Source organism: Equus caballus, chromosome 14 (genome assembly GCF_041296265.1).
Source record: "Equus caballus isolate H_3958 breed thoroughbred chromosome 14, TB-T2T, whole genome shotgun sequence".
In the NCBI taxonomy this organism is placed as follows: domain Eukaryota; kingdom Metazoa; phylum Chordata; class Mammalia; order Perissodactyla; family Equidae; genus Equus; species Equus caballus.
Window position 1 is genome coordinate 21,980,323 of NC_091697.1, and position 13,913 is coordinate 21,994,235.

General features: G+C 45.5%; 1 protein-coding gene across 34 annotated transcripts in view; it reads right to left on the minus strand.

Annotated features, from left to right (window-relative positions):
- Positions 1–8,364: 8,364 nt before the first annotated feature.
- Positions 8,365–13,913, minus strand: part of SFXN1 (sideroflexin 1) — a 45,608-nt gene continuing 40,059 nt past the window's right edge. For all 34 annotated transcript variants that reach the window (XR_011425466.1, XR_011425457.1, XR_011425463.1 and 31 more), the window contains one exon: positions 8,365–10,535. Coding sequence is in view for 21 of the 34 variants with exons in the window: in XM_070233889.1 (XP_070089990.1) it covers positions 10,439–10,535 (97 nt within the window). In the remaining 13 variants the exon portion in view is untranslated. The remainder of the gene's footprint in view (positions 10,536–13,913) is intronic.

Below are 13,913 nucleotides of genomic sequence, written 5' to 3' on the forward strand. Positions count from 1 at the left end.
CACTTAGAAAGCACAAAAAAGTATAAAACAGAAAAAAACATCACTTGCAGTCTTACTGTCACTATAAATGTTTTGGTGTTCTTCCTGGTTTCACCCTGATTTCAAGATGGGCCGGTTTAAATGGTCTCTTAAGGATGAGTAGGAGTTTTGCCAGGCATGTGAAAGATGGAAAGGCCTTCCAGAAAGAGGAAACAGCACGCGTCCAGAAGATGTGACAGTGCACGGACATGGTTTGCACAAGCTGACTGGAAACAGACAGGAGGGCCCAAGAAAGGATACAAACTTGGACAGGCTGGCAGGAAAGAGGCCACGGAGGGCCTCAAATGTCGGATCAAGGGGCCAGGACTTTGTCCAAGGGCTTCAGGAGAGGATGTGCCTGCTCATGGGGTGTGGAGGGTGCTGGAAGAAGGAAGGCTCGCAGCAGGGGCCAGCAGAAGCTCTGGCCCAAGTGGAGATGTCAATGGTCTGAAACAGGGTGGGGGCAGCGGAGGCCGCAGAAGATGTTCAACCTCAAGGGGCTGAACCTTGAGGTGTGAGTTCTTACAGAGACAGTCCTGTCCTCTGTCAGGGAGGGAGTGAGGAAAGGGGCCCTGTTGCTAGAGTGAAAACTGGGAGTACCCTTGTGGAGGACAGTCTGTTTACCAGCTGTATGATTGAGGGCAAGGGATTCAACTTCTCAAAAGGCCTCAATTTCATTGCATAAAAAATGAGGATAATAATAGAATCTATCTCATAGAGGTGATGAGACGCTTAAATGAGATGATGAATAAAAGTGCGTATATTGCCTGGCACATCAAAATAAATGCCAAATACGGTTAGCTTTCATCATCATCCATCACCATCATCATCATCACCATCATTAACAAAACTTTAAAAGCTCATGTCCTGTGACCCAGCTGATCTCACTTCTAAGACCCTCTCTTAAAGAAACAACAGCACAAGAATGTAAAGCTACACACGACGTTATTCACAACAGCGTCTTATTTTGTAATAGCTAAAACGTAGAAATAACCAAAATGTCCATCGAAAGGGGAATGATAAATAAATTATAGGGATTAATACTTCAGTATTCTATGAAGCTCTTAAGAATGAGGAAGATTTATATATATTGCCTTGAAAATACTTATGGTTTATTTTTTAAGGGGAAAAATGAGGTTATAGTATAATATGTATAACAGGATTTCATGTTTATAGACAAACCCAAACCAAAAACATTTACCAGTGAGCGTATATGTTTGCATAGGTGTATACAAGGTCTGGATGCACAGAGACCAAGTTACACGGCTGTCAGCCCTGGAGGTGCTGGTTGGGATCAGGAAAGGAGAAGGGGGAAGCTGTCACTTTATACACTTCTGTGTTATCTTAGTCTGTTCTTATGAGCATGCGTTATTTTTGTAGTAGAAACAAAAAGCTTTTTAGGTCAGAGAGGTTGAGGCTTGAAAGGAGGCAGAGTGAGGAGGATGAGCGCATGGTGGACAGGAGCTGGGATGGGAATGAATGGAGGAAGCAGGTGCCGGCCCAGAACAGAGCACCCTGCAGGGCTCCAGAAGCTTCATTTTTCAAATCACAGCCTCCTTCATACTGGAAGCGTCAGAGCCATGTTCTCCAGAACCAACGACTTGCGGTCTTGGGGACATCGATTGTCTGCATTCGGCGTGGTTCCAGGTTCCCCTCTCCCGGGTTCGTCTGAATGGAGTCTTGGTGGTGGTTACCTTGGGGTCAGAGGCTGGCTCTGTCCCCTCCTGCAGAGGGAAGGCCGGCTGAGGGGAGGGCTGGGCCAGGACAGAAGGGGCAGCTGGTATATTGGCCAGGAAGTGTACAGCCAGATGCCCAGCTTCCGTTCTGCCTCCAGTCGATCTTGAGTGAGTTCCTGGAATGTGGCAATTGCATCTGTGAAGTGGGGACAACTACAGCAGTTATTTCATGGGCTGCTGTGAGATGAAATGAGGTGGTGAGAGGCAAAATCACCAATCAGTGAACGTTGGCCATCGCTGTACGTAAATGGGGGCCCACTGGTGGTTGAGTGGATTTAACTGATGATTCATTTCCATCCTCCAGCTCGGTGCTGCCATTCATATCACTGCAGAACATTAAAACCCAAGCCAGCACCCCCAAAGTCATGAAGTTATTCAAAGCTCTCCTTGATCTCTAGAACAGCAGTTCTTATTTATTTATATTTTTATTTGTTTTGAGGAAGATTAGCCCTGAGCTAACATCTGCCGCCAATCCTCCTCTTTTTGCTGAGGAAGACTGGTCCTGGGCTAACATCTGTGCCCATCTTCTCTACTTTATATGTGGGACGCCTGCCACAGCATGGCTTGCCAAGTGGTGCCATGTCCGCACCTGGGATCCAAACCAGCGAACCCCGGGCCACCAAAGCGGAACATGTGCACTTAACCACTGCGCCACCGGGCCGGCCCCTGATCTCTAGAACAGCAGTTCTCAATCCTGGCTGCACCTCGGAACAGGTTGGGGAGCTTAAAATGCCGATTCCCAGGCCACCCTCAGGTGTTGGGGTGCAATTGTTTTGAATGGGGCCTGGGCAATAGGGATTGTGAAATGCTCTGCAGGCAATTCTGGAGTGAAGCCAGGGTGAGAAACCCTGCCCTAGGCCAAACAGGGGTGCCCTCTTAATGCCCAGCGTCTCCCCATTGCTGCCCCCCCTCTGTGCAGGGTCCCCCAAACCCTCTCAACCCCACTTTCAACTCCCAGACTTAGAGCTGCTGTGGACAGTCGTCCAGGCGCTTTTCTGCCCGCTTCCTCCCCTCCCTCTCTCCAAGGTTTACTGTCAGGCTCTACTCAGCATCTTGGAATTCCTTTGTTTCCTTTCCCCCATTTGTCCACATCTGGCCTCTCAAAGGAGGGCTGGGAAGCTAGAGGTTTGCTGGGAAAGTGGGATGCAGTCTGAGCTTCTTTCTGGGCAACAGTGTCCTCTCCGTCCTCACTGGATCGTCATCACTGGACTTTCCGCCGTGACGCGCTCCCTGGGGAGGAGGCCGGGTCAGAGGAGAGCCTTGTGCCTGGGTCCTGTGCTTCCTGCACTGAGCAGAGCAGTGGGAAAGCCGCCAGCGCTCACCGCTCTGCTTCAACTGACACCCCCGTCCTGGGGACTGGGTTCCCGGCATCCCCCTCCCACATTCTGCACTGAGATTGTTATTCGGAGTTTGTATCATGAGGTTGTGTCCTTTGGAATTTCAACAGAGTTGACGTTTTCGTCTCTATTTTTAGCTTTTTTTTCTTTTTTTTAAAATTGTTCTCTCATGCTACCATACCTGGAGATCATGATTAAAATATATTTTCCTTAGAAACAGGAATAAGGGGGCAGAGCTTGCTCTTGATTGCAGCCACACATGATGGAACAATCGTCTGACCCCTGGAAACGAGCTGGGACGACTCCCCAGCACAACTGACGTCTGTGAGCTGACGCTGTGGCTCTGCAGAAAGGACCTGCTTGTCTGTGGTTTCCGTTTCATGTTACTGCAGAGACAGTAAAACGGCAAGGGAAGGAAAGGCATGACATAGGGGTCTCCGTTTACCTCCCCACCCCCCGCCCTTTTTGTGAGGAAGGTTGTCCCTGAGCTAACATCTGTGGCAATCCTCCTCTATTTTGTACGTGGGGATGGTGCCACAGCATGGCTTGATGAGCGATGCATAAATTCGCTTCGCACCCGGGATCTGGGCCTGTGAACCCCAGGCCACTGAAGTGGAGCGCGTTGAATTTAACCACTTTGCCACCGGGCCAGTCCCACCCTTTACCCCTTGTAATCTTCAAAATAAGACTGTCAGGTGGATTTTATTGTCTCCGTTTTACAAATAACCAAACGGAGGCTCAGAGAGCGGAACTGGCTTGTCCCACATTATCAAAATAGTAGGGGCAGAGCTGAGGTTTGAATGCTGTTCTTCCCTGCATGAAACCCTTCAGAATGAGCCCCGGCTTTCAGGAGGAAGACCGCGCTCCGTCTCTGGGCACGGAAGGGCCTCATGACGGGCCCCCCGAGAACCTGGTGGCATCTTCCCTGAAGACCCTTCCCCTGCACACTCTGCTCATCCACACCTTCTCTGGTCTCCAGGTCTTCACACAGACTGTTCCCTCCACCCAGAGCCCTAGTTTGCTTCCTGCCCCTTTTCTCCTCCCTGTGAGTGATTCCCACCCTCTTCCCCGCATGGCTGAGGTGCCACTCCTCAAAGCCCTCTCTGAGTCCCAGCGCCCCTCCCCAGCTGGGTTCAGGGCTCTTCTTCCTAGTGTCATTGGCCCGTGTCACAGCACCGACGGCCCTGAGGGTAGGGACTGGGTCTGGTCTACCATCGTTCTGCATTCCGCCCCGCCCCCTCCCACCCAGAATCAGGTGCCCTGTACCATGAGCCCCAGTGGATGATCCACTCCTGCCTGTCCGACACCAAACCAGGGCATCTTTCCAGCATGCCGCAGCTGGAGAGACCACGTTTTCTCGTATCTTCCTCTACCGCCTTCCTGACTTGGCCTTGGAGGTTCAGAGATCCAAGTTCACGGCCCAAGTTGGTTGCCTGGGGCCACCTGCCGTCTGCTCCTGGGGAGCACCTGGCTCCTGCCCCGGGATCTTGCAGGCAATGCTGCACCCTGGTGGTGTCTCTCCGTGCTGCGGCTCCCTTCCGGCCTGGAGCTCTGGCCTGAGGAGGATCCTGTGAGCAGGTAGCACCCTCATCGTTTCCAGCGGGAAGCTGGACTCGAGGGGAGGGTTGGTGATTGCCTCAGTATCCCCAGCGCTTGTGAGTGGGGAGCTGTCAGCCCAGGCATGCCCACTTTCAAGGCTGGGCGGGGGGAGGGGGGAGGGGAGGTCACTGCCCACCCCTAGGGGGCACTAGAGAAGTGGGAGCTGCCTCAAGCTCCGACATGACTCAGTGGCATAAAATGAATACAGGTGCATTCCAGAAAATCTAAGAAACAGAAAACTGTAAAGAAAATAAAGATTACCTGTCAACCCAGAGGCAGCGTCTGTTAACCATTTTGGTGATATCTTTCTAATTTGTCTTTTATATCTATCAATGCATTATTACAAAATTGGGACAATAACCTAGAGAGATTTTTAAAAATAGCATTTAATATGTCCTAAGTTCAGAAATAGAAGCAAACCTGGAAAATCAGAAAAGCATAAAGGAGAAAATTTAAAAATCACTTATAATCCCAGCAGAGACAGCCTTTTCCCCCAATTTAGTTTATATTTGTGAGAACCATATATCTATTTTGCAAGAATTCAAATCAGAAATTTAAAAAAATGTCCTAAGGGAATATTCATTCTTATATCTTGGATTACCCCACAGTAGTGTACACTTTCTCTTTTTTCCTGCATGCAATTTCTCCAGAAACATCCTCCAACCTCTTGCCGACACGTTCCATCCACATGGCCCCATGGGAGTAGCCAGGCGTTGCATGAGCCTGAGTGGATTCATCTGTGGGATTGATGCTTCGAAGTGGAATTGCTTAATAGAGGGTATGTGCTTTTATAAGTTTTGATACATGCTGCCAAACTGGCTTGCAGAGAAATCGTAGCCATTTGCACGTCCGCCAGCAGGCAGGAGAGCGCCTGTTTCCCAGTAGGATCACTAACAGAATGTCGTCAAACTTGTGCTGAGTGTGCACCGAGCCAAGCACCAGGCTCAGAGCTGTCTGTGTCTTAGTGCTCACTGTATCCTCACCATTACCCACGGACGGAGGTAGTAGGATCTTCACTTCACAGGTGAGGAAACGGAGGTTTAGCGAGCTTAGCCGCCTCAATGCACAGACCTGAACTGACTCCAACACCAGCATTCATCCTAACATCTGCCCGGTGTTCTCAACCTTAAATGTATCAGAACCACTCAGAGGACTTGTTAAAAGCCGGCTGGGCCCCACCTTCAAGTTTCTGATCCAGCGTGTGTGGAGAAGGCCTGGGCGCACGCACCTCTAGTTCCCAGTAACGCTGATGCTGCTGGTCCAAGGGCCGCACTTGGAGAACCATCGCTCCTGTTACTCTCATATGGGACCCTATCTGGACATGACCTTGCTGACCTGCTTCGACCTCAGTTGGGTGCTTGCTTGAACTCTATGTGTTCTGCAGACCTTTGGTTTGTGTATGTGTGGGAATGTGAATATACCTTTCATAGTCCTTTGAATGCACCAACTCAGGTTTGTGGCAAGTGATTTCACTTCTTCAAGACTGTCCCCCCACTTTTTTATTGAGATGATGCTCAGAGGAACCCCTGGGGGGGATTGCAAGGAGTAATGCATGCATGCACGTGTGCAAAAAAAAATGCTTTGAAGATCATAAACACTCTTCCGAAGCTAGTTATAAACATTCCTATTGATGGAGAAGCTGTGAAGGATAGTTGGACAGGCCAGGACTGAGATGGGGGTTGGGCCAGTGTGTGACACTAGATGTCAGGCCACTTCTCTGAGCCTCAAATTCCTTTTCTTACAAATAGGGATATTATGGGCTCCTTGAGCATTAAACAAGCCCCTATGTGCGTTGTCCCAAGTGCTCTTTCTGTTCCAGAAGCTCCAGGGACAGTGGCGCCCTCAGTGACAGAAGGGCTGGTTCTGGAACAATGGTTACAACTTCATTGCTCACAGTCATTTCCCCTCCAGATTCTCAGAAATAATGTTCATTGTCACCTCTGTTCTCAGAAAATCTCATATTCCCTACTCCTTCCACATCCTGGTGATGATGTCTCTGTGACACAAAATGGGCTCTTTTCCGCAACTGGAAATTGGAAACATGAAGAACTGTTTTAGATTCCTGGAAAGAGCCCAGGTTGAACCCAATGCCCAAGTGGACCCTTGGCTGGTGCCAACTGTTCTAGTTGCTGGAGATGTGCCAGCGGACAAAAGAGAAACCCCTGCCCTCAAAAGCTTGTTGATACTGTGTCCCTAAGTATGTCAACATTGAAGTCGGATGCTTTCTTGCAATCTGGTAAGGGGTAAATATGCAAATTCACAGAAAATTTTAAGTTGGTCTGAAATGGATCCAATGAAGCTCAGATCTCCAGGAACCCCAGAGATGTGGCTACAGCCAGAACTCCCCAAGCTATGACATGTATGAGGATCTTGGGCTCCTGTCATCCTGCAGATTCTGGCTTAGCAGGTCCAGGGTGGGGCCCAAGAACTTGCATTTCCAACAAGCCTGGATGTTGCTGGTTGTAGGGATCACACTTTGAATAGCTAGGGCTTAAGTGACATATTATGTCATTCACTACCAAATGTAACCTTAACTGTCTTCAGCTTTCCGTGAAATTCTGAATGCACGAAGGGAAGACTAATTTTATTAGAGTATTCAGCGGTTTACATTTTTGGGCTGGGATGCAGGTCTGGGTGTCAGATCTTGGCTCGCACTTCAGTTTTCAAGTGCCCAGGGGCAGTGCGAGCACGCTGTCACTCCTGGAAGCCCCAGCTTTCTCATCTGGGTGCAGGCACTTTTCCCATCTCTGTCTCATTTAGGCAAAATCTTAACAGTTAGACATTTTAAAAGGATGGATTCAAGTGTCTCCATTTGACCATTTTAATCTGATATTTTTAGTTAGGTTGTGGCTTATCTCTGGGGAAGCTGCCAGGGTTCTGAAATCTTACCATTAACACTGATATATACAGGCATTTTGAACGCATGTCCAGTGTCTGTAGACGAATACACGACGGGCACTGTTCAGTGAACAAACTGCTGCACAGGGATTATCTTGTTCAATCTTCAAAACAACTCTAGGAGGCAGATTCGATTATTTTCTCCAAACAACCAAAACTGAAGGTCGCAGAGAATGTCAGCAGCCCAAATACGTATGTTTTACAAGTGGGTACAACCAAGATTGTACTGGGTCTGTCTGACTCCTAAACCCAAGCTCTAGAGCATATTTAAATAATTGAAGTGATGAACAGAGTTACGGTAGCAGGACAGATACAGAGATGTGACCGAGAAGGTTAAAATGCTCAGTTCTTTAGCATGTCTGTTAATAAGGCACTCCTCAGTCTTGGGTCAATTTAGATTTTCTCTGTGAACTGTGGAAAATGTTAGTTCCACATTAGAATCTGACAATATAAAAGCAAATTTGCCTCACCACCATGTGCAGTGGCCTTAGTCACCGGAATCTAAGGCAGAATCACCCCCCCGCCCCCCGCTCATAATTAACGTTCCTGGAATTACACTGTGTGGGGCTTGGGTGGGGGGCTCTATGCATATGGTGTTCAAGAAGGTGGAAGACTGGCAGTCAAAACTAGAAACATATTTTCTGCTAAAGGCATAATACAAAAATATCTCTGCATTAGGCGTTCCTGATGGTACCCACATATTAAGTCTCAATGGAAGGTGCCATCGATTCTAACACAAAACTGCATTATCTTTCACATACAAATAAAAGAGAGGATTTATTTTCATTCTGAGTTTATTTAACATTTCATCCAGTTGAACTGAAATAATACATTGAGTCCCACACTGGCAAGACACTGTGCTAATACTGAAATAAAAACTGCCAGCCAGTAAATACGCACAATCATAATTCTTCCTATCACGCTAATAGAAATATGAATAACTACTTACTTTTACAGGCTTATTGCACTTCATGTGAACTTTTCTCCAGAAAAGGTATTTCTAAGAGATCAGCAACGATTGCCAATCTCGGTTCATTTGTTCTCTTTTATAAACCATGATTAAACTATACAGTTAATATTTCTATATAAAAGCATCAAGAGTTGGAAGGTTCAATGTTTAAAAAGACACATCTCCATGTTCATTATCCCCTTTATAACGGAGCTTTGGTTGTATCTTCCTGGTGCGTGTAAAATTTCAGTTAGTTCGTCAATCTTCCAACCAGTCATTAATTTTTCAGTGAAGGTTAAGATTCTGAAATGGAGCTACCAATCACCCGGGGGGTGAGAATTTGGAGGTGAGCTGGGGCTGGTGGGGGGTGCCTCAGTCCTTTAGTTTCTTGTTAAAAGCGCCCTTTTAAGCACCTCATGGAGATCTGCCTTGAATTTCAGGCTTTTACCGCTTTGTAAGAGAAGCATCTATGGCAACAAAATGCATCCAAGGCCAGAATGTCGTGGGGAAGCTACTTTGCCTCAAATGGTTTAAGACAGAAAAATCGAAATGAGAAAGTTCTGGCAGCATAAAGGAAGGCTCAGAGTGGCCCCAACTTTCAGATCCATTGATCCTTTCGGAGAAAAGAGAAACACAGACACAAGGCACGCCATTTTTTCTTTATGAGGAAATTCAGTTTGGGCACATTGTCAGGAAAATCTGTCGAAACTAGGTTCTACACTTTTTTCACTTACAAGTCTCTGAATTACAAATTGAATTGAGTGGTCTACACTCAACCACTACCTTGTGTATGCCTTTGAACACCTACAGACTCGAAACATAATCTTTAGTACATTAAATATATCATATGTGAAACTACTACAGATGATGTAAACAGCGGTCCAAGGATTCGTTATTTTCAAACAGGCTGGAATGTGATATACATCATTCAAGTAAAATTCATGTAGTCACTGATTCACAAACACATTGTTTCTGTATCTTTCTGAAGGCCAAAGAGATGTATGAGCTTGACAAGAAAAGACAGGTAGGAGCTAAAGAATCAAACCAACCAGATTCAACCCCGTCACACAGCGTTGGTCTTGAATATTCTGCCAAAACTTGACATTTGTACATTTCAGTTATTTGATTATTTGATGCAAATAATTGATGATAAAGTCAACAAGTGCAAGGTAGGATTAACATCTTCATAAGAATGTAAAACAGAATAAATTTAAAAGTCAACCAAAGAACCCCCCAGCGACATGAAAGCATCCAGGCGTTGACAGCAGGGACGGCTCGCTACACTTGTCTATCACCATGACCTTCGGGAGGTCTGTGAAGGAGCTGTTATCCTACAGACCCAAAAACTCATCATCTACCTCTGGCTGCCGGCTGCCCAAACTGGAAGCAAACTGCTCTTAATATTTATGAGACATTTTTCACAGCTGAGCCTCAGAGCTTTCATGTTTTCCCAAATCAGTGCTGAGATCTCCTTGATTTGAAACAAGAATGGGATTAAAAATTCAATATTTTAAACAGATTTCCTTTTCAGGGTCTGGTAATCAATAAGTATTTATTGAGCATACACTGAACATCTATTCTATGCCTAGCCGTGCTCTTTAAAACTCTGGGTGAGGACTTGGATGTTGTCTTGAAAAACAATTACTATAAAAGCTACAGGAAGGGTATTTCTGTAAATTATACCGTGATTCAAATGCAAGGGGGCCGACAGGCGTCGGGCACCTGGCCCACCCCAGGCGCTGTGCTGTAAGGAGCAGCTTGACTCTAAAAGGCTAACGTGGATCTTTAAAAGGTTTCTGTAACTGGGAGCACCCGGGCTAAGCAGGATTTTCCTCACCCACGCGGCGTGGCGAGCCCAGGTGCGCAGTTGGCGGGTGAGCTGTCGAGCTGCTCTCCCTCAGCTACAATCCCTTATTGAAGTAGACCCGTCGTAATTCAGGGGAGGTCTCTCGGATCCTGGCTTGCAGCTCAGCCTCCAAGCTGGTCACAGACATGGAACTGGGGTAAGGGAGAAACGACAGGGTTATCACACGGGCAGCGGTGAGACCCAGATCTGGAGAGGGCAGAGAGAGGACCGCCACCCACTCCCCCGTGACTGGGGCAGTGAAACAGAGTCCTGTTTAAGCAACGCTTCATGTGCCTAGAAAATGAGAGACCTGTTCCTTTCAGAAAATCAGCTGTTACTAATAATCAAATAAATGCACCTTAAAGATCCAATGATTACTAAAAGCTTAAAACCACTCATCGCTGGCAAGGCTGGATGGTATCGACAGTCTCAGACCCTGCCGGTATCGGAAAACCATCTGTGGAAACTCGGCTTCCCGGGGAGAAGCACACAGCTGTTCAGCCGTAATGGAAAAGACACGTGTGCTCAGTGGGACTCTGGATGCCAACAACTCACTTGCACTAATGTGCTTTTGTCCACTGTGTTATGATACATGCTCACCCTAAAGCTTTCAGGAAACACTAAACTGTACGAGGAAAACACCTCTGGTAGTCGCACCACTGAGAGATGATCACTGTTAGTCTCCGCTTTCTGCATTTAAAACGAGTACCTGAATGTATTCTATGTATGTACGTATTCAAGCTTATCTTTTTGTTATACAGGCGTACTTACTACATAAAAGTATGAAGACAAATTATCCAGAATGCTTACTACCAGAAAAACTGGTAACATTTTGATGTGGAATTAGTCTTTTCAAAAGATTTGGTCTGCACGATAGTTGAGATGTGATAAAACATGAGGTAAAAAGGATAAGCCATAGATTTACAGACAGATATATGCAAAGAAAAGAAAAACTAAGAATATAGAAAAAAACGCAGTGGCTATTTTCTGTGTAGTGGGACTTTGAGTACTTTTAAAAGGATGTTGCTGGGGCTGGCCCGGTGGCGTGGTGGTTAAGTTCGCGTGCTCCACGTCGGCCGCCCAGGGTTTGCAGGTTCAGATCCCAGGCGTGGATCTAGCACCACTTGTCAAGCCATGCTGTGGCCGCGTCCCACATATAAAATAGAGGAAGACTGGCACAGATGTCAGCTCAGGGCCAATCTTCCTCACCCCACACTTCACAAAAAAGGATGTTGCTGATGATAATGGTAATGGCTCTGACTTATTGATCAGCTTTTGGGCCAGATGTTAGGCATTTTAATCCTTATAAAAACTCTCAAGGTCAGGTATTATCCTCATTTTACAGATAAGGAAACCAGAGGTGCAACTGAGATGTGAGGCCAGGTCTTTCTCCACCCAAAAGCCATGCTCCTAACCACTAGGCTGTACTGCCTCTTGGTCCTTCTGTTTTTCCACGGGTCTATAACATAATTACTATTAAGGTAGTTTAAAGGCTAACCCAATTTTGGAGTCAAAGTTATTCAAACCTTATTGGATGATGGGAAATATTCTCTTTTTTATCTTCTAGGAGAGTTTGTTTAAAATTGAAATAATCTGTTTCTTGACAGTTGAGGAAAATTCACCTGTAAAACCACCTGGTTCTTGTGTTTTCTTTGTAGGAAGCAGTTTAAATAATACTTCAACTTCCTTAATGGCTATAACACAATTCAGACTTTCTAATTTTTAAGCATTGTTAACATTTTTCTAGAAATTTGTCCATGTTGCCTGTTCTAAAATCTACTGACACGATAATGTAGATAATATTCTCTTATCATATTGGTCTCTGCTGAATCTATACCTATGCCTCTTTTTCATTCATATTATTATTTGTGCCTTTTGTCTTGATTGATATCACAAGACAATTGTCTACTTTGCTACAATTTTCAAACAACCAACTTTTGACTTTGTGGATCCTTTATTTTTCCTTGTTATCTATTTTATTTATTTCTGGTCTTACTTCTTTCTTTTTTCTTTCTCTGGAATTTGTTCTTTTGTACTATTTTAAACTTAAGTTGGACATTCAGCGCACTGACTTTCAGCCATTCTTCCTTTCTAATATCGACATTGAAAGTGATAAATTTCTCTCAAAGCAATACTTTTGCTGCTCCCCAGAAATTCTGATAAGGAGTGTTTTCATTCTCTCTCATTCATGCAGAAGAATGGATAACTGTGGCGTATTCATACAATGGACTATTATATAGCAGTCAGAAAATGAAATGACCGGTAGCTACATGCACTAATGTGGATGAATCTTAGTTACAAGATGTTGAACAAAAAGGACAAGTACCAGAAGACTATATGGTACATATACGTATAGTATAACACCCTTGTCTAAAAAGTCCCCAGAGAATAAAACTAAACAATATTAGGCATACATATATAGGATGAAAATTTAAAAATGTAATTGCATGTAAATGTGAAATTTACACAGTGCTTAAATCTGCAGGGGAGGCAGCGAGACGGGCTGGGAGGAACCCACAGATAGAGGTAACTTAAGGGTAATACTTTCATTCATGGGTTGGGCAGTGGATTCATGGATGTTCACTGCATCATTGAAATAAATAAAATAAAATAGGGTCATGCTTGGACCAACGAGGACAGTGTGTTAAGAGCTAAGACATATGATTAATCCTATTCTATGCAACTGACAAGAAAGAAACAACAATAAAAACAAACATACAGACAAATGTATAAGTAAAAAAACTAGACTAATCATTTTTAAACAGAGGAAGCTAAGAGTGTTCTTGGACTCCCAAATGTAAAACCAAGTACTCTCCATGGACACGTGGCCTCATGGCACTAGCAGTTATAGAAAACTTTTAATTTCCATACCTAGAGTTTAAATTAATCATAAAACAAATGTTAGAATGAATATATTGTTTTTCTCATAACACTTAAACAAGATCAAAGCCTATGTAGGAAGCTTCTTTATGGATTTTCAAATCCTTTTAATCTCAGAATCATAACAGCTGCATTTATGAGGGGTTTCCTTCGTATCAGGCGCTCTCCTCAGCATTTCCCAGGCACTATTTCTGAATCTCTGAGTGCAAGGTCAGCTGCTGGACACTGGGATCCCAGTGCCATATACCAGAGAAACAAACTTGTCCTACGTTACGGCCTGAGATTCTGGGGTCTGTACAGTTAGACAGTATGGGTATTCCTCTTTAGAGACGAGGAAATGTATCTGCACTGGGCTTGGAGAACAGGTCCTGAAGGGCCGCCTGCTCCAAGGGGGGTCTGGCTACAGGCACCGCGGTGAGAAAAGGCTCCCTCGCCTTGAGATTTAATTCCTTCCTTAAGAACAGTGGGGCTCAAAGTGGGGAGGAGAGGATGAAAGCTGGGGTTCTCATCAGGTGGAGGGACCTGAGAAAGTCAGTTCGAGAACAGAACACCTCATCCCGGACCTGCTTGGAAAGCCCAGGGCCTTAAAGACCAGATGTCTGGGACCGGTTGGCCCCAGAATAGTGTTACAAAGGCAGGAGCCTGGTGAC